Source organism: Rhododendron vialii, chromosome 6a (assembly GCF_030253575.1).
Source record: "Rhododendron vialii isolate Sample 1 chromosome 6a, ASM3025357v1".
Classification (NCBI taxonomy): domain Eukaryota; kingdom Viridiplantae; phylum Streptophyta; class Magnoliopsida; order Ericales; family Ericaceae; genus Rhododendron; species Rhododendron vialii.
Genome location: NC_080562.1, coordinates 40,596,457 through 40,616,878, shown reverse-complemented (window position 1 = coordinate 40,616,878; position 20,422 = coordinate 40,596,457). Strand labels below are relative to the sequence as shown.

The window sequence follows — 20,422 nt, the reverse complement described above, 5'->3', positions numbered from 1 at the left end:
CGACGGATTAATGGCTAATGATCTACATCCAGAGGTGTGTACTTGTGATCATACGGTAAGCAGTTTTTTTTTTTTTCCCTTTCATGCTACTATTGAGCGTCTTAGACCATTGTGGACCCAAACTTTTGAAGGAAGCTATGACCTTTGCTGGTCAAAGAAAAAGATGGGGCGGGCAGGATTCGGAATGCTCTTAATATGTATGCCTAAAACTGGGGTTGTACTTTGCCTCACATTCTTCCTGGTTTTTTGAGATGGTAAACAAACCAAATTAAATTATTCAAGTCCAACTTGTTTTTTACTCAAAAAAATCTTGTTTGATATCAACGCAAATTACTATAACAGTCCAAGCTCAAACGCGTTTTTTGAAATTTTTGCTTTTCCAACTTGACAGGCTCATTGGTGCACATATAGTAGCCACACAAATGCACAATTTAGTGCCTCCTTCGTCTAAGTCAAGCCATCTAGCGTCGTATTCACTATGTTGAAAATTAGAAGTCAATGCATTCACATTTTCTCTTCCAAACAGGAAAAAAAATGCACATAAATTCTGGTGGGAGTCACCCACATAAATTCGTACGCTGGTGGCTTGGTTGGAAACCACAATGGATCCAAGACTATACCACTCAGCAAAAACAGGCAACACTTTACTCCTCATACAACTTCTCGATGAGAATCCTGGCCTAGTTCTAAATTTGACGCCTCATGAGAACACCCCACTTCATATTGCTGCACGGTTTGGAAACAAAAATGTTGTTGCCGAGATTTATAACCGACAGAAGTCCCTCCTCACTTGGCCAAACTTGGACGGAGACACGCCTCTACATGTTGCTGCCAGAGCTGGTCACTTTACAACAGTTTTTTTTATAGTTGAAGAGATCTTATCTTCATCTTTTAGAGACATCGAAAATAGGCCAACTATGGGGATTGAGATGTTGAGATTGTTAAACAAAGCGAAAAACACAGCTTTGCATGAGGCCGTGAGAAACCGTCATCTTAGAGTGGTGGAGTTTTTGATAAAGGTTTATCCGGAACTGGCAGGTTTGGTCAACAACGTGGGCGAGTCCCCATTGTATTTTGCTGCTAGAGAGGGAATGCTGGAAATTGTGAACTGGATACTTACAGCAGCTCCCTCCTCGGCTTGTGGTGGCTCTGATGGTCAAACAGCTCTACATGCTGCCGTTGTAGAGGGGCACTTTGGTAATTTGCTCCTACCCATATTTTTTTCTGTGTTTTTGTTACGTCAACATGCTTTCGTTTGATTTTTACATTTGTTAACGAATAACGACAACAGTATCCCAAAAGACTTTGAAGTACAATCAAATGGTCAACTACATGGCATTTTGTGGTGCTATGGTGGTTGGTCATGTTTCCACCATTTTGATCAATGATGTCCTTAGCCTTGCCGAAACTACAGCAAACCAATTTTCACCTTATTATGTCAAATAGCTATTTTTGCACTATTGCTCTTCCCTTCCAAACAGCTCCACATGCTGCCTTAGTACAGGTGCATTTTGGTAATTTTGTATCTCGCCCTTCATTTTTTGTTCTGTTATGTAAACACAATATACCTTAGTCTGTGCATTTCCTAGTTGCAAGAGTACCCTAACAGGAAATCTAGTACAGTAGATGCAATATTTGGGTGCTCTGTTGGTTTGAACACATTTTACTCCTGCGATCCATGGTTTCCTTGTCCTAGAAGTGGAAGATCAAGTAAGCTGATTTCCTCCTTTTATCTACTTGTGTTAGTGATCAAGCATCACTTTATTTGTTTTTTTAGATGTCATCGAATCCCTTGTAAGAGCAAAACCACAACTAGTCAAAGAAACCGATCATCACGGCAGAACCCCTCTCTACTCTGCAGCGTCCTCAGGAGACCACAGGACAGTTCAAAGATTGCTTCAACTTGATACTGCCACAGTATACACGTCAGACAAAGAGGGCCAATCACCACTTCACATCGCAGCCTCCAAAGGCCACAGCAACATAATCAAAGTCATCGTTCACCATTGTCCCGATTCAGGGGAATTGTTGGACTTGAGAGGCCGGAACATTCTTCACGCTGCTGTCCTGAGTGGAAAACTCAACGTCGTAAGGTATGTTTTGGAAACAAAAGAGCTAGAGGGACTTATAGACCAATCGGATAACGAGGGAAACACGCCACTGCATTTGGCAACAATGGAAAGAAAAACTCTGATAGTGCGGTACTTAATGTGGGACAAGAGAGCGGATCCAAGAGCCATTAACAATATGGGCCGAACAGCCGTTGACCACGGAAACTCATTTGGGAAGATATTCTCAAGCGAGAGTGAGGAACTAGAAGCTGCTAGCAAAATGCAAACTTACAAGCAAATGGGCCACACCCTCCTAATGGTCGCGACGCTAATTGCAACAGTCACATTCGCTGCTGCTTTCACTATGCCCGGAGGATTCAACAACGACGTGGGACCCAACCAAGGACTGGCTCTTTTGCAATCAAGTGGAACCCTTGAGTGGTTCATCATTTCCGATTCTATTGCAATGAGCACCTCCATGATTGCGGCTTGCGTTATTTTCTGGGGATCTGTTATTGCTAAGGAAACCTACCTTTACTACTTTGTTACCGCCACTTTGCTCATGCATATCGCGCTCCAATCAAGTGTTGTCGCGTTCACGGCAGGAGTTACCGCTGTCATGGCAAATCAGCCGTATATTAGTACCATGTGCTACGCAGTAGGGTCGTTTTTCCATGTCAGTAACTGTCTGTTTGTCTTCTACTTTGCAAGTATCTTTTCGCAGTGTGAATTATATCAGTTCTTGGTTTATCGCATGTGTAAGCTGAAGTCCAAATTTATTAATAGATGACTTTGTGTTTCGGCTACTTCCTTATTGATTTCAGTTCAGCCAACTCAAAAGATTCGTAACGCGACCTCAGTGTCTTTTGCAACGGAGGTTCAGTTCAATTGGCATGAAGGAAACAAAAAAGGATGAAAACCATGAAGGAAACAAAAATCTTCCTTCAAATATTTGTTGGTTTTGCTGTCACTAGAAAGTGTGCATCCTCCATAAAACTTCCATTGCTTCTAGTCCTATCGAGGATCGCATCCTTTGAGAGCTTAAGAGCAATGTCTTGGCTTATTCCTTTTCATTTTTCCTTCTTGTGCTTCACTGTTGACTGTTGTTTAAAAGATGAAAATTGTACTGCAGATCATATTTATACACAAAGATTCATGCAAGGGTCTTCTTATAGTCGCGAGCTTTAGTCCTAGCCTGATGCGCGTGAGCAAACAATCTTCCGAAAACATCTCAAATTACTTAAAATCCTCTGAGAGCGAGAATTAGGGATTTGCTTATTTCTAAAGTCTCCGATTCGAACTTACCAGGTGCTGTAACCTATTATGAGGCCCATCCATGCGAAGTACTTCCACTAGTGGATGATGAGATTGCTCCTCTAGATAGTAATCGAGTTGAATGCTTTGACATATCAAATAAAAGAGTAAGAGCAGAAGTTCCTACGAGGAGATTGTGGGATTAAATTTTATCCGCCATATGTGGAAACCATGGTGTTTCCGCTACCGTTTGTGGGCCCCACCGTTTGTTATAATCTGGATTATTTATCTTGCAGAGTCCGCCAAATATTATATCCCTAACAAAAAATCAGCTTCCGCCAAATATTTTGTCCCTAACAAAAAATTAGCTTGATTAAAAATCGAAAAGTATATAAAAAATTGAGTTTGTTTAATAAAATATACAGTCAAGTCATTTTTAAATTCAACTGTCCAGTTATTCTAACATTTAACTATCCCCGCCGCCAATTTTATAAATAAAAAATTTAACGTTTGACATATTGATTAATGATCAATGTCCGACCAAACTCATTTTTTCCCCATGGATATACTATATTGTGGAATTTACCGGATAAACTATTCACATTACTACAATAAATGTACGGTGAGACCCGCGAATGTGAACACATAATTATGTGACCAGAGTTGTCCAGCCATGCGCCCGTTAAACCTTTTTTCTTTTTTGATCATATGCGCCCGTTAAACGTCACCTGTTCAAAATAGCTGACTTTAAGGAAAAGAAAGAGAAAAGGATGGCTCCCAAACGGAGGGAAACCTAAATCGCCACAGGCGCCCATACTCCCACCAAAATTCTCTCTCTCTCTCTCTCTCTCTCTCTCTCTCTCTCTCTCTCAAACACACACACACACACACACACACACACACCAAATGCCCCCGTCCAAAGCAGCCAAGAACCTGAGCTCCCTCCTCCGCTCCGCCATCAAAACCACCGCCTCAAAGCCCGACGACGCAACCCTAAAACACTTCGTCGGCTCCCTCGACACCTCCTCCTCTTCTCCCACCACTTCCACCCCTCACAAACGCTCCACCAAATCTCGTTCCAAGGCCTCTGTCTCCAAAGCCTTCAGCGATTTGGCAATCGATAGCTTTAAGATTTACGAGCCGTTGTATCCTGGTAACACGCCGTCTTGCTCTCCTGCTAGCTTTCACTCTCTCCGCCCCATTTTTGTTTGCTCCGTTCGAAAAGTCGCGTCATTTTAACCTCAAAAAAGTGCTTTCGTGAATAATTTACCAAGGTTTTTGCAAATGTCGCAAGAATTTCAGAGAATGGGAAGTAATTTATTTTTGTAGGTTAAAAATGACGTGGTCTCCCGTAGGAAGCAAACAAAATAGTAGTAGAATACTTGAGGTTAGGACTGTTAACGAAACAAGCGATCAGCTCGTGGCTTGGCTCGTTTAGTAATCAAGCCGAGCTCGAGCCCAAGTTTTAGGCTCGTTTACTAAACGAGCCGAGCCCGACACTCAAAAGCTTAGCTCGGCCCGTTTAAGGAGACTCGTTAAGTAAATTAGCTAGGCTCGGCCATCTTGCTCTTCCGTAGTCGCTTCATTTTAACCTCCTTGAAAAAGTTCTTTGTAAAATGTTAACCTTTGTCTCCCGTGGGAAGCAAACAAAATGGTATTAGCCCCTTTCGATGGAGGGGTTTCATGAGAAAAGAAAGGAAATGGTTATGGCTTCTTGTGAAATCTCTCATTTGGATTGAACATTTTGGTGAGAAATGGAGAGAAAGGTACAAAAAAGAAATGTTTTGATTGACCATTCCCCTTTCTCATCCAATCTCACCAAAAATGATGAGATTTGGTGAGAAAGGGCTCCCCTTTCTTTTATCTCCCTTTCTCAGCATCCAAATGAGCTGTTAAAGTCGTGTTTTTACTCCCCTGTCCCATTTTTTTAGCCTCAGGAAAAAGGCACTCTTAGAAAAGTCGAGTCATTTTAACTTCGAAAAGTGCTTTTGTAAAAAAAATGACCTTTTGTCTCTCATTGGAAGCAAACAAAATAGTAGAGTACTTGAAGTTGTGCTTTTACTCCCTCCGTCCCATTTTGTTTGCTTGGTACGAGAGGTCGTGCCATTCTTTTAGCTTCAGAAAAAAGGTGCTTTTAGAACTTTTTCACAGTTCAAAAGCATAAAAATGAAAAAAACATAGAAAGCAGTTTACTTTTGGAGGTAAAAAAAAGTACAGTGTCCTGTAGAAAGCAAACAAAATGAGAAGGAAGGAGTACTTATTTGGTTCCCAAGAAATTTGAGTAACATGAAAGTAGAAGAAAGTTTTTACTTTGTCACCAGAGTGACACAGATTGAGAGATTTTTGGAGTTAATTTATGGTTTTGTATATATGTGTGTGATTTGGATGTTTGTTTGCAGGCCGTAGGACGGGGATGGGGTATTTATCAAAGGATATTTCTTCCATATAGTGTGGTATGTATTTGGTTATTATTTTGTTGGGGCGAGAAAACACTGTAGTGAAGCATCTTTAGCTCAACTTGAATTAAAGAACATTTTTAGATCATTTACTTTTCTGATTAGTCGTTAGCTCTTTATATGTTTAGTTTTGGGACGATAGAAAGAGTGTTTTGATTTACAGTTTGGCGGTGAAGTGAATCTTTCTACATCCATTCCAGTTCATGTTTTGATTTCCGGGGGACTGCATATTACTACACCTTATACTCTTGCATTCCATTTGTATATTCTCCTGGAAAATTTGCAGAAACTTGTGCGTGAATTTTAACATGTGACCTACTCTTTCCATACATGTTACTCTTGGCTTTATTGGACAACCAAACAAATTTTCGTAGTTTGATTTGCGATGTTTGCCTCTGCTACTATACACTCCTCTTCTTGAATATACGATAGTGTCTTGCACTAAATGGGTATTGATGTTCTTCTCTTGTGTTTCCTAACATTGTTAACGTGCATTGATTTCATTTACAGGTGCTTCAACTTTGGATGCGGGTTCATCTGATTCTATAGAGGAAAATGATGAATATGTAGGAAGTGTTTTAGATACGCCATGGTTCTCAACCTTGTCACACAGTAACATTTCGCTCCGCCGTAAAGAAGTATCGCGTGACAGGAAACAAAAGTGGATTTTTAAGAGCACCCAAACGCATCGTTTCGACAGGCTAGTTAAAATGTGTGGACAAAAGTTGGGGACAGATGCTACTATTCAGGTGTTTGGTAAGCTGGGACGGGAAACAGGTGTCAAAGAATTTAATGCATTAATAGGACTTTGCATAGTGAAGGCCAGGGAAACTCGATCTGAAGATGTTTGGCTACAAGAGATTTCCAAGGTGTATAAACTTTTGATGTTAATGAGAGAACGAGGTTTTAAGTTAGAGGAAGAAAGCTATGGTCCATTTCTGATGCTTTTAATCGACATGGAGATGGTAGAAGAATTCCAATTTTTTTGTGGAGCTATTCGTGACGGCAATTCGAACTCGTTATCAAGATTTGCTTACTATGAAATGCTGCTATGGATTAGGGTTAATAATGAAGTTAAAATACAAGAGCTTTGTGATTTTATTGCTACTAATGATGAGGGGGACAAAACCAACTTTAAAGGTTTGTAACTTACTTATGGTTTATACAAATGTTTAGCTTTTTCTACTACATATTATGGTATTTTTTCCTGCTATAAGGTATTGAAATTCGACATCCCGACCTGGCATTGGTGGGAAAGGTATTATGCATGTACAAACTTAGTGGTATGGAAACAAGTACACAACAAAATTATTTGCCTCGAACTAGATTAAGGTTAAGGACCTATTATCTCTTAGTTGCGTCATGATAATTCTGTTACTTTTTCTATTCGTTTATGTTTGTTTTGTTTATTTAGAAGTTAATTGGTTCTTAGTTTTCATTTGGTTTTGAACATCGCCAAGCATGGATATTGACATAAGGTGTAGAGGCTTGCACCATAAAGACACTTAACGCTATAAACCATGAAAATAGTGGGCACATGGTGGCAACTAACAAAATGTACATAGATTAGTATAATAGTCCTCTTATTAGCAAAAATAATTGGGCACACATCGGTTCTACATAATGTGAAATATTATATATTTAGGGAAATAGTGGGAATGGAAAGTTGTACTCTCCTTGGTGATCAGAGTGAGCACGGGAAGCTTATTGTTGTCCTTTCACAAGTATTTTATTTACTTTGTGTTTGTGTTTGTCGGTGAGTGAGACCCACGCTGCAAACGTGCATTAATGACATTTCTTCTCCGTAACCCACTTGTCATAGGTTCAAAACATGGAATGTGGGTTTATATATGTACATGTATATGTATGTATGATCCTCCCCAACCCTGCAACGTCAGGAGCCTGGTCCGGACTGCCTCTCTTAGGATTTTAAAACTTAATTGAAGTTCACATCGAAACGAGATGGTGATATCTCCTTGATATAATTGCACATAATCATTAGCTTTTTAGGTGTTAATATTGGGCCCTTTCTCGTATGGGAGTCTTTAAAGTTGCTGTCTTGTATGGCTTTGAAGGGGAGATGTATAGAAAGTGGAAACCATTATGTAATATGTAGTGCCTATTATTTGGTCAGGGTAATGAATTATGGAGTGTTATGCTTCATATTATCTGTTAAAGCATCCAACTCCAAACCAATTGGCAAAGAGTGGAGAGGCTGCCCAGGCTCATATACTAGTTTTGGAGGAGATAATTAACCGATGTGGGACAAATCCCAACCCTCCCCTGCACGTGCGACCCCCGATTCGCACGTGGAGAGGTTAACAAAGGATCCGGAACACACGGATCACAATGAAACGAAGTGCAACTATGGCACAAACAAAGGGGAAAAGCCTCCGAAAACCTAGGTCTGATACCATGTTAAAGCATCCAACTCCAAACCAATTGGCAAAGAGTGGAGAGGCTGCCCAGGCTCATGTACTAGTTTTGGAGGAGATAATTAACCGATGTGGGACAAATCCCAACATTATCTGCTATTGCCTGGTCAATATGTTTTCGGTTAACTCTTTCAAGATTCACATTTTAACTCTACAAAACGTGCTTTGAAACATGAAAAATGTAACACAAACAATGTATGTTGTGCGTCCATGGATCAACTATTTTTAAGTAATAAACAAATCAAACTTCAAACAGTCTTTTTGGCCCACTGAAGGTCTTGAAGTTATTCTTTTGAATTCAGCATGACGGTTGCCCATTTGTTTGGTCTATGTTCAAATCTTATTTGATGTGACTGATGTTGCAGAACATTATTTGTTGGCCTTGTGCGAGAGTGATCGGAAGAAAGAGGTTTTGCTACTACTGGGAATTGTTGACATAACAAAGTTTTCCTCTTTGGATAATCTGACAAATATCTTTGGATCTTTGGGGAGGCTTTCATTGGAGTCCTGCGCAGAGAAATTCATAAGGGCATTAAAAGGCTCTGGTATGCCCATGATCCTTTGTTTTGATGATGTCAAATTGTGATGAGGCGTCAAGGTCTTGTTTGCACTTTGGTGCTGGTGAAACTTGGAAACCACTTGGTTCAACTTTATCTTCTTGAAAAAATGTAAAGAGATTTTCTCGCTAATAGCTGTATGCCTTATTCATCATGAAGTTCGAGTACTGTTTCATGCCTATCATCAATCACTTTTTTATTTTGAGAATATGCCTTGTGTCACATGGACTCGAGCATGGTCCTCAGTTGGAGATATGGGTCAAGCATGGGATTCATCTTATTCATTTGTCCATAGACAACAGGAAGGCTAGATTTGAAATTTCTTAAGAACTTTAAATTTTTAAGCGTAAAACGATGTTTTGGACCTAATAGATTGTTCTTTATGTTTAAATCCGGGAAGTAGTAAGCTTGGCTATCTTTCTATACATATCAGACTCATGTCATAGTCTTACCAAGTGGATGAACTGACCTGCAAGTTGCAAAATTAGGAGATTCTATGTAACATAGGCACACACTGCTGCTGCAATCACTTCAGGTCCCAAACACTTTTGCCTGTATTTCAGAATTAAAACAAAACCCTGGGTTTTCATTTTTCTCTGCAGCTTGATATTTCCTTTTGATATGGATATCTTGACAAATGCAGATACTGGGGCAGAAAATATCTCAAACTTCATTTATAGCTATGCAACTAGTGTGCCAAACTTAGCGGTGAGGAACTTCTCATGAATACTACTGGTAATTTCCTCGAGGCCACAATTTTTTTGTGGCTCTTCTGCACTACTAGCAATCTGCTCTTTTAATTCAAACTTTATGACCTACTGCATGAACCCCTGGCAAACAGTACTACTTAAGTGATCAGTCTTAGTTCTTTCTGAGGTGTTTTAAGTGTCATGCTCATCACCGATTGCCACTTCAAGTGATGCTATAATGTTTTTATTTGGACACCGGTGATGAGCAGTTGTGAGCTATTCATGTCTAGACTCTAGATATGGAAGAGTATTTTCTATCTCTCTCCAACAAGATTTCCTATATTCTATTAAAACAGCAAATTAGGACGGAATAAGTAGGGATCCTTTGGCTATTTTCTATTTCTCTTGAGGATTATGGACTACCCATAGAGACTTGCCCAAAAGCCTCTAGAAGCCTAGCTCTCATATCATGTTATAGCATCTACCTCAAATTCAACATGCATTGAGTGGAGAGCTAATATACTAGTTTTGGAGATGATAATCATCGGATGTCGGAGAAGCTCTTGTTAGTTGTGTTAACCGGTTTCCATGGGTTGTGTTGTGGCTCAGCTAAGCAGAAAATGGAGCTCAAACTTGCTTTGTAAGATAAATGTGTTAAGTTACCAACTCTCCCAAAAGCTTAAGCTGTTAGGAAATGGGCTCAACGATGCATATCAAGCTTATCTAACACCCTCCCTCACATGCAACCCCGTCTTGCACGTGGAGATGCAAATTTTCATAAATAGAAGGAAACAGAATACGAAGAGGAGAAGCATAATGCAACCGGGAAACAAATACAGACAGAGAAACTTGAATCCAAGACCTCTTGCAACCTGAGCTTTGATACCATGTTAAGTTACTGACTCTCCCAAAAGCTTAAGCTGTTAGGAAATGGGCCCAACAATGTACATCAAGGTTATCTAACAAAATGATTAGCTCATTATCATGCCATATTCTAGCTATTCATGAACAACTTAGTTCATTTCGCCCATTGCATGATTTGTTATCTGAAGAATGGACACTTGTAGCTTTTTGAATAGTAAGCCTTATTTGAGTTGTCTTGTGGGTCATATCATTTCTAGGAGAGTTTATTCATTAAATATTGTATCAATCTTCAAGGGAGTCGATCCTCCATGTATCGTGAACTTGTTTAGTATCTGCTGCAGGTGTGTCTAACTGTTAGTCCTTCCTAAATATGTTTGTGAGGTTATTGTGATTTTTATCCGAATGTTAGTTATGTGTACCGGGACACTTCTTGAACGTTCTTTTTGATTTTGACATTCTAATACTTGTAGCTATATGGTGTACGTAATATGGGGATACGTTATATCAAATACTAGTTGAGAAAATATGCAAAATTTCTATTGCCCATCAGGTGGAAGGTTAGACATGTTTCTTTTATAGCATATATGAGTTTTTTTCCCCTTTCAATAGTCATAGAATTAAGGATCCAAGCTTCTAAATTGGGTACATTTGTTTGATGGCCATTCCACACACTTGTCCAAGTGTCCGATGTCCGGTACGGGTATTTACATACATTGTGAAGAGTCCATGTGACGAGGTTGATTTTCTAGCATTTTGATCATCGAGTCTTCTATTTTTCTTGTTTTTTAAAGTTGTTCTTCTCCTGAATGCGCACCTATCGTCCATTGAAGGTTGATGATGTCATTTCAAAATTTAAGCATCTGCATTTGGAATTAGAGGTGGTGCCTTCTTCTGCAGCATACGAGAAGCTCATTGGGCATTGTTGCAATTCGCTGAAGGTATAAACTGATCTACTTGGCATTGTGACTCCTATAAGTTTTTGAGTTTTCTTCTGTATGTTGGTTTGAGATGACATATGTTGAATCATTTTAATGTAGGCACATGTAGCTCTTGATATAGTTGATCAGATGTTTGAAGCAGGTTTGACCTTATCGATAGAGACATTTCATTCAATATTATGTGCATGTGAGGAAAGTTGTGACTACAATTTGGTATGTCAGCTTCTCTCTTGCTTCTCTCTTATTAACCTGTGCTATCTTCTTTAACGTATCCATTAAAGGATATTTGTATGAATGCTTATGTGGATATTCTAGAAGATAGTCTTATTAGCGCGGTTTAACCGCCTGAGTTTGTGTATGAAATTTGGGCTTTTGCTCAATTGGAAGAGACAGTGAATGCATGGCTACTGTCTTACTTTTCCTAGTGATACTAAGTTACAGAGGTAAATCAAGGATAAGCATGCTGCTGATAACAAAAATGCAGGTTCCAGTCTGATGGGTGACACATTGTTTGATTAGAAGCCGATGTAAAGTGTCTACGTAACTGCTCCTCTGGCACCCTGACATAATGAGATTGCCATCAGGTAGTCTGGCAACTTGGCAAATCAAGTATGGGATAGTTAGGCATCATACATTGACTGATATTGGAGTGTGTTCATTTTGCCACATAGGATCTTTTGATGATACTAGGCATCGGATGATATAAGGTCTAAAACCTAAAGTAGTAATTAACACAGATGCCTTGAACTTATATGCGTGGTCTTCTTTTGAAAATATTTAGTTCTCTAGCTGTTGCCATATTTTTCACTTGACTTTGTATGGCTGCTTAGTTCGCTAGTGAGTTTAACTTATTCAGACCAGGATTTTACTTTGGGGTTGGGGTGGGGGGGAGTTTCGACTTTTGACCAGAATGCGTATATATGCCGCCATATACTTGTTTGTCTGCGTATAAAAGATACTGTGATTAATAATTTGAGGAGGCAGTGTATGGTAGTATTTATCTGGGGATTCCAGCAATTAAATGCGAAAGTTTTTGGGGCCATATCAGTTGTAGACTTGTAGTTGAAAGTATTCTTACGTTCTGTCTTATGATTCTAAGGTTCATCGTATCTACTCAATGATTTGTCATAACAACTTGAAGCCAAACAATGAGACCTTCAGGGCTATGATAAATTTGAGGGTAAAAATGAAAGATGTAAGTTTTCTTTGTTGTTGCATTTTGGTTTACTCTTCATATGCTGATAAATTGTTTGATTACCTAGTGGAGCGTGTAACCTTTATATTCCTTCACTGCAGTTTGAAGGTGCATACAACATGATCAAAGATCTGGAGAATATGAACTTGATGCCTACAGCAGGCATGTACAATGCGATAATGGCAGGATATTTCCGGGAGGTGACTTCCTCAGTTTCTTCCTCTGTTGAGTCTTTCTATTTTTATTGACAGTTAGTAAACTCCTCATTAGTATTGTTTCACAGATTACTTTTCCTCGAGTTATACGGTTTTGTGCTGCAGTCTAGAAGTCAATAGTGTCGGCTTCAATATTTCTTGTTCCGGGCTGTTGCTTGTGATGCGTGCTTTGGTTTATTTAACTTTTTTGACATTGCTGTTTTGACATTCACCTCAGTGCATATCTTGTTTTTCCTGCTACGCGTTCCCAGTTTTACAGGTCAGGGATGCACATGTCCTGTTCATTAACTTGTATGTGTGTCTTCTTTATTTACTTGGTGGCTTTCATCGGGAATTAGAAAAGAAGAGTAAACGACATTACGTTCAACCTTTTTGATTCTTTGCGAATTTCATGCATAACCGCTTGAGTGTGCTCTCTCCCGCTTTGTATCTGTGTGTGTGTAATCAGTCACTATCAGCTGCTTCATGCTAGCATGTAGAGCTGCTTCTTGACTACTCAACATTGTTTAATTGATCTCTTTACAGGCTTTTGTCGTTTTGGTTGATACAGCTTTTGTCAGTATTCGTTAGAAATGGCTTGAATATAGGTCCTAGAAAACATTATGCTTGCAGTATTCTAGAGGTTTAGATGAATGTTTTGTTCAATTCGTCCCAGAATATAGATCTCAACTACAGAGTGTTTTGTTTGATTCTTTCACATTGGATCTTTCACGGAGTGGGTATGGGCAATTAGGTTACGATCTTATCTTTGCCTGAAATTTGAAGTGGATGATAATGTTGACATTACAAACTGCTGAAGAGATTTGTGAGAAAAAGAAGCAAATGCTGAATTCAGATTTAAATGAGAACCAGTTGGGATTGGACCAGTTTGCCATCTTCAAACTATGGTGGGCCAAGATTCCACCAGAAGAAATTTTTTACAACCTATTTCTTCCTAAACAAAGATGACCGGACAGCCTTGTCATGATCTAGGTGTAACCATGTCAGAAGTATCGGCCAATTTCATGAACCGGGTTGAACTCTCTGTGTCATTGAAACCAATGTGTCTGCCTGACCAGTGTTGGTTTTCTTCCTTTTTACATCGAGTTGTATATTCAAATTTCCTTGCATATGCGAACACATAATGCCATACTGTTGTATTCATGTGTTGGTGGTTTAGATGAGATTGTGTGACACATTTTTTACAGTTTTCTAGAGGCATTGTAAATTGTAATTATGGCTACTTATGATTGTCAAGATTCAGACACGGTTTTTGCTTTATGCACTGGATTGTCAAGTTAGCATCAAAAGGTGTTTAAGCTCTAAAGTGTGATTTCCTGCTTACAATGCAGTGTGGATTTTCTGCTTGACCTGCTTCATCTCAATATTTCTCTACAGAAAAACATGCATGCTGGTTTGAGGGTTCTTAAGCAAATGGAGGATGCAGATGTAAAACGTGATTCTCAGACTTTCACCTATCTTATAGGGAACTGTGTCCATGAGGAGGATATTGTTAAGGTAGTTTAAACTCCGTTTTGGCAATCTCACCTGTCCTGCACTTAGATTATGATCTTTGGTTCAGTTATATAAGCTATGGTAGAAGTTTGCCCACCTTCTTGTCTAAAAGTTGATTATAAGTTTTCCCCCTTTCAGAATGAGGCTATTGGTTTTAATTTGTTGATTTTAGTTAACATTTCATGTCTAGCAGCTGACTGAATCTGTGACCTATGGAATTCATCTTTCGTTCATCTCATTCACGTTTACCATGGCCTACTGCTCATACATCTCTTGAACACTAAATTAGCCAATTAGTCCATTTAATGATCCATGCACATCAAAATGGCTTACAGCTAACTTTGGTAGAATATAGTGCTTGTAATATTTTAGAACTTACATAACTGTAGAACTGCCTCTCTAATATTCTACATGGGCTTCATAGAGGTTAGTTTCTAATAACCACTGCAAGTCACGTTGGGGTGCCTGTTTGATCTTTGAATTACGTGAGTAGGCAATCTCATGTATTCTTGTCAGATGGCAGAAGATTGTTTGTGATTTCAACCAGTTTATAGTGTCATGTTTCTTTACAAAAGAGGGAGTAAAAAGAAATGGAAGAAGAAAAGTATTTCTAATGCCATTGAGGAGGCTGATTTAGTGATCTTCTTGTAGTATTATGAAGAACTGAAGTGTTCTGGGGTTCAAATTACAAAGCATATCTTCATGGCACTTATAAACGCATATGCTGCTTGCGGTCAGTTTGAGAAGGCGAAGAAGGTATAATTATGACTTTCATAGCTTCTGGATCACCCCTTAATTCATTTTCTATTGTAACCTTGGAAATATCTTATTGTCTGTGTTGATCTGGTCATCACTCAGAGTTATGCATGGTCATCTCTTATTAGTATCTCTACTGATTTTGCATATTTTTCTCACAAAACTCATGAACTGTCATTCTGGTACTATCCAATTATGTCTTTGTTGAAGTTACATTCTTGCGACCGTGGCTTACAAAAATTTTCAATCTAATACCGTTCAGTAATTTCAGGGTCTTCATTGCTCCCCTGGTCTACTTAATAAAATTTAGTTTCCTATGAGAGCATAAAATTTTCCCCATGAAAATCCAATAATAATTCAGTTAATAAATAGTACTTAACAAGTAAACGGTAAAAATGATATGGACCTTTCAGCACTTTTCTGTCAGAATGTGGTGCATCAGTGTCCTCGTTGGTTTTTCTTTTCACCTATCTAATCTGAGGTAATTGGTTGGTTTTCCACCCTCTTTCCAATTGTTGTATAGAGAGTATGCAATCAATTGGTTATTTTTCTGCACCTTCCAATTTTGGTCAACTAAGTGGTATTTCCCATTGTATTGTCTTTGGAAACTTGTGCTGTTAGAGCATCCGCAATGGTACTAATCAAAATCAATAATCAAAATGTGTCACGTCAGCATGTGATTATCCATTTAGTTCATTATCAAACTTAACAATCTCTACCACCACATTGGTTATTTTTGTATCCCTAACCAAAAAAAAATCCCACAATACACAACGCACAATTGTCCAATCGCAAACGAGTTTTAATCACGCACCCAACCACACCAAATTATTCGTCTCGATGAGACGATTCTAATATGAGGTGTTTTTGAGTTATTGAGTTTTGAGTTTAATTGTTGAGTTTGGTTATTGAGTTTTGGTTATTGGTAAAAGTTATTAAGTTTGGTTATGGAATTGGTGGAATTTGGTTATTTACTAAAAGACTTGTAACTTTGGTTATTACAATGTGAGGTGTTTTTTTAGCATTATTGTTAAATTTGCTTATTCACATCCATTTGCTTATTACAATGCGGATGCTCTTAGTCACCTAGGGCCTTGTGATATATTAATGTGAAGTTATGTACGAAGATCTCATAGTTCTAACACATGGTTATAGGTAGTCTTGGACAAAGGAGTACCCGTAAAGAGCTTAAGTGAAATTAAAAGTGTACTTGCCTCAGCTCTTGCATCACACGGGCAGATTTCAGAGGCCCTTGATGTTTGTGAAGAAATCAAAGAAGCTGAATGCAATCTTGAGCCCAAAGCCATCATATGTCTCATGGTAAGATTCATAATGTATCCCTTGTGTGCTCTACCTTATCAAGACTCATAATTCATAGTTACCCTTCAGGATCACCTTCAAACTGAAGGGCAGTTGAGTAGATTGATTCAACTACTTGAGGAATTAAAGGATTCAGATTTGTGGATTGATGGCTGCTGCAAAGTCATTTTGTATTGTGTACAATTCAAGCATTTAAGGTAATGTGCCACCCAGTTATTTATTGATAGAGCTCTTGTGGTATCCACTTAATTAAATGTCTTGATTTCTTTGGTTTAGTTCTGCTGTTGATTTGCTGAAGCAACTAGTGGACAAGTTCTGCGATGATGAAGTCGCTACAGAAGTTATTTTTGATGAGGTTTAGTTGTTTACTTTTGTAATCATGATAGAAAGTACTCCTGCCTCCTCCGTCTCGTATTCTTGATAGCAGTCATACCCTTTAATATTGTCAACCGATTATATATTTTTCGGAAAAATCTTGAGATTTTCTTGACCAATTAAAGGGATCTTGATTAGTTTATCTTCTAAACAATTGTGCATATATTTATAGAGAAATACAATGATTTTTCGAGATGCCTGAAATGGTGAACAAAGATTAAGAATATGGGACAGAGGTAATACTTCGTATTGGGAATCTTCAAGGACCTGAAATGTTCATTTTGATACAAAGAATAACTTCGTAAGTACTTTACCGATATTCAGAGATCATAGGGTGCAGTCTTGTAATAATTCTTTAGTTTCAATGGTGACCATGAAGCAGGTATTTTCAAAAATTGCCGAGTCGGAGCGTGCAGATATGCAGTTTGGCCTGAATTTGCTTCAAGCCATTAAGGAACAGCTTGATGTTCGCCCTTCACGAAAAAGTCTTGATTTTCTTCTTGGTGCTTGTGCTAGTGCCAAAGACCTGCAGAGTTCTAACCTAATTTGGAAAGAGTATCAGATAGCTGGGCTTCCTTATAATGTTTTAAGTTACTTAAGGCAAGTAATTCCTTAATATTTCTTTTTTGGGAACAATTCTTTTATTAAGGAACCAAAACCAAAAGAATCAAGGGGATGGCTTTGAAAATCTGTTACAGAAAAACCAAAAATTCACTCCAGAACACTGTATACCTAAACTAGGGACGGAAAGCTATAACATAACAACACAGAAACAGGGATACAACCCCAAAACTAAGCATCACTAGGCTGAGGAATGCTGGAAAACATACATAGGGATACACCAGTCCTTTATGTCTTGTTATTGATCAGTATGCCATACAACGCACATCTCATGATTATAAAGTGGAAGCATTTGACTGTCACTCCCACGGGTTTTGTTTTTGAGAATACTGTCACTACTATGTTGGTGCCATAAAATGTTGTTTGGGTATTTTTAACTGCTGTAATAAATTGGAATCGACGTACCACTTGTGTATTGTTAGCTCAATTGAATGATAAGAAGAAAAATCTCACTCATTTAGCAGGTTGGTGGTCGTACTGGAATGCTTTCCCATTTATGCAAACTTCGAGTGAATCGATTGTTGTGAATTTCAGCATATAGAGCATATAAATTTGGGGGCATTCCAAATCTTAAACAAGTTACATTTTTTGCTTTCCTTAAATGGTTTTTTCTTCTTATTAATTGATGTGCAGGATGTATCAAGCCCTCTTGGCTTCAGGGGCTCACGCATCTGCAACGAAAATTCTAAACAAAATGCCGAAAGATGATCCTCATGTTCAGTGTGTCATCAAAGCATGCAAAGCAACTTACATCGAGCCGGCCTCTGGTATGGGGAATAAGAAGAAGAAGACGAAGAAGAAGAAGAAAAAGGAAATGGCGAGGGAATAAAATGCATGTGGATTCACAATGAGAAGTAGGAAATGAAAATTAGGAGGTGAGAAGAATGTGCAGTCGGCATTGCAGTGTTGCTTAAGCCTTGTATCCAAATAGCGGATTATTTTAATTTAATATTAATATTCAGAAAAGTTCGGACTTGCTTTGCTCCCCTTTCTCTTTTTTTGTCAAAATAAGAACCTCATTTTAGAAAACATGAACTTTACAAGTGGTTACAACTAGTTTTAGCAGAGCAGATAGTCTAACCCTCAGCTAGATTTAGGGGGCGCAACTAAAGTCATTCCTTTGAAAAAAAAAGAAAAACTGAAGTCGTGTATGGGCTGCTTTTCGACGCCGTGGTTTTGTTCACTTGGGTTTCCATAACCATTCCTCTCTTTCAGTACGGTTTTCAGTAAGTTTTATCCCACGCACTTCCCTCCCTTTCTCTCTCTCTCTCCCTTATTACCCTAAAATCTCCCTCAAAATCTTTACCAAACGACTGGATGTCTTAAATTGTATGCTTTTAGTTTGTTCTTTCTCCATGTATAGACATGAAGATCTCCCGCCACCGGTGGTTATTCTTATCTTGTGGTGAATGATCCTGTGAAAATCGTGGGATGTTATCACTTTGACCTCATGTACTGAGCTAAATTCACTTTGACCCCTTCAACTTCAAAAACCAACACATTCGCCTCTTCAACTTCAATCTAAATTGTAAACGTGGGTGGCGTTTTCATGACTAATCAGAAAAAATAAAACTACCCATTCGAGCCCATCAAATTTAATAGCATGGCCCTTTACTTTTGCAGTTTTTCTCAACTCTCGGTTTTGGGGGAAATTAAACAAATTCCACTAATGTTTAGCTTCATAATCACATCATTCCACAAACTACACTACCAACCGCTTTATGTTATTGTGTATAAATCACTACTTTGAGCAGCATAATCGCACATATACGTATATAAGATGAAAATTCTTTTCCATACTGATTTAGACATTTCTTTTCCTTGGAAGGGCAAAAAACTTAGGCGGCATATTAATTATCAACCATTGGTATCAAAGTCAGGTTCTGGAAGTGAAATTCTAGAACGAAGCTCTGACACCAATTTAGAAAACCAATAAACAACCTAAGTCAGTATTAGAGACCTTACTTTTTTCTATTTATAATAATTAGGAAGTTTGTAGTTAGGCGATGTGGGAGAGTAAGGGTCTGGCCTTACCTATAGGGCGTGTTTGATTGCAGATTTCGTTTTGAGGGGATTCGTAATGACGTGGGATTAGGATTGGGATTGAGAATGAGGTGAGATTATTAATGAGAAGATGAATTATTTATTCATGTTTGTTTTGCACGGGATTAGGATTGGGATTCGGATTGAGAATGGGAAGGGATTGTAAATAACATGTTTGTTTTGGTTAGGATTAGGATTGGGATTGGGATTGAAGTGTGTTTTTAAACATGTATTGCTCAATCCCATGGGGATGGGATTACTAGTAACACCTCCCCCATGGTATTGCTAATACCCCCATTTTGAGGGATTAACAATCCCATGGGACAACTAGTCCCCCCTCCAAAAACCTAACCAAACAAGGAATTAATAGCCCCATGGGATTATTAATCCAATCCTCCCCTCCCAAACCTCCTATCAAACACGCCCATAAAGAAGTGAATCCTTTGGCGTTTGTATTTCATGCTTGGAATTGGACCCTCCAACCCAAATTATGGAAGTACCAAGTGGGTAATGCAGAGAAGCAAATTTAAGCCAATCAAATTTAATAGTAGCATTGTCCTTTTGCAGTTTTTCTCAACTCTCGGTTTTGAGGGAAATTAAACAAACTCCACTAATGTTTAGCTTCATAATCGCGTCATTCGACAAACTACACCACCAACCGCTTCAAAGTTGTTGTATAAATCACTACTTTGAGCAGCATAATCACACATACATAAAAAAAAAAAAAAAAGTATATGTATTATGCATATAGGATGAAAATTCTTTTCCCCATACTGATTTTCTTTTTTCTTTTTCTAGGAGATTATGATTAAGAAGACATCAGAAGGGCAAAAAAATTAGGCAGTTAATTCCCAACAATTGGTATCAGAGCAAGGTTCTTGAAATGTAACGTAAATCTAGAACAAAGCTCTGGTACCAATTTAGAAAACCAATAAACAACCTAAATCATTATTAGAGATCTTACTTATTTCTATTTATAATTACCAGGAAGTTCGTAGTTAGACGATGTGGGAGAGCGGGGGTCTTGGAATTGAACCCTCCAATCCAAACTTATGGAAGTACCAACTGGGTAGTGCAGAAAAGTAAGTTACACCTGCCAATTTCTAGTCGAGCAAAGGAATTCTCTTTGGCAAGCTTCTGTTCTTGTTTCCTCTGCTTT

At 38.5% G+C, this 20,422-nt stretch overlaps 2 protein-coding genes across 4 annotated transcripts; both read left to right on the top strand.

The window, feature by feature from the left end:
- The first annotated feature begins 353 nt into the window (after positions 1-353).
- Positions 354-2,856, top strand: LOC131330420 (protein ACCELERATED CELL DEATH 6-like). The gene is made up of 2 exons (XM_058363992.1): positions 354-1,197; positions 1,778-2,856. Exons 1-2 carry the CDS (start codon positions 603-605, stop codon positions 2,839-2,841), a joined length of 1,659 nt encoding a protein of 552 aa, XP_058219975.1. The 5' UTR covers positions 354-602; the 3' UTR covers positions 2,842-2,856.
- Positions 2,857-4,138: 1,282 nt separating this feature from the next.
- LOC131330418 (pentatricopeptide repeat-containing protein At4g21880, mitochondrial-like) lies at positions 4,139-18,195 on the top strand. Of its 3 annotated transcripts, XM_058363989.1 has the most exons (16): positions 4,314-4,458; positions 5,705-5,758; positions 6,272-6,901; positions 8,562-8,741; positions 9,397-9,461; positions 11,137-11,244; positions 11,344-11,457; positions 12,344-12,439; positions 12,541-12,639; positions 14,032-14,151; positions 14,800-14,904; positions 16,060-16,224; positions 16,294-16,421; positions 16,501-16,579; positions 16,982-17,199; positions 17,854-18,195. In XM_058363989.1, the coding sequence occupies exons 3-16, from the start codon at positions 6,472-6,474 to the stop codon at positions 18,047-18,049; spliced, it is 2,103 nt and encodes a 700-aa protein (XP_058219972.1). In that variant the 5' UTR covers positions 4,314-4,458; positions 5,705-5,758; positions 6,272-6,471; the 3' UTR covers positions 18,050-18,195. The 3 variants fall into 3 exon arrangements, with proteins under 3 accessions (XP_058219971.1, XP_058219972.1, XP_058219973.1); XM_058363988.1 differs by lacking the exon at positions 5,705-5,758 and having other exon boundaries at positions 4,139-4,458; XM_058363990.1 differs by lacking the exon at positions 4,314-4,458 and having other exon boundaries at positions 5,614-5,758.
- Positions 18,196-20,422: the final 2,227 nt, after the last annotated feature.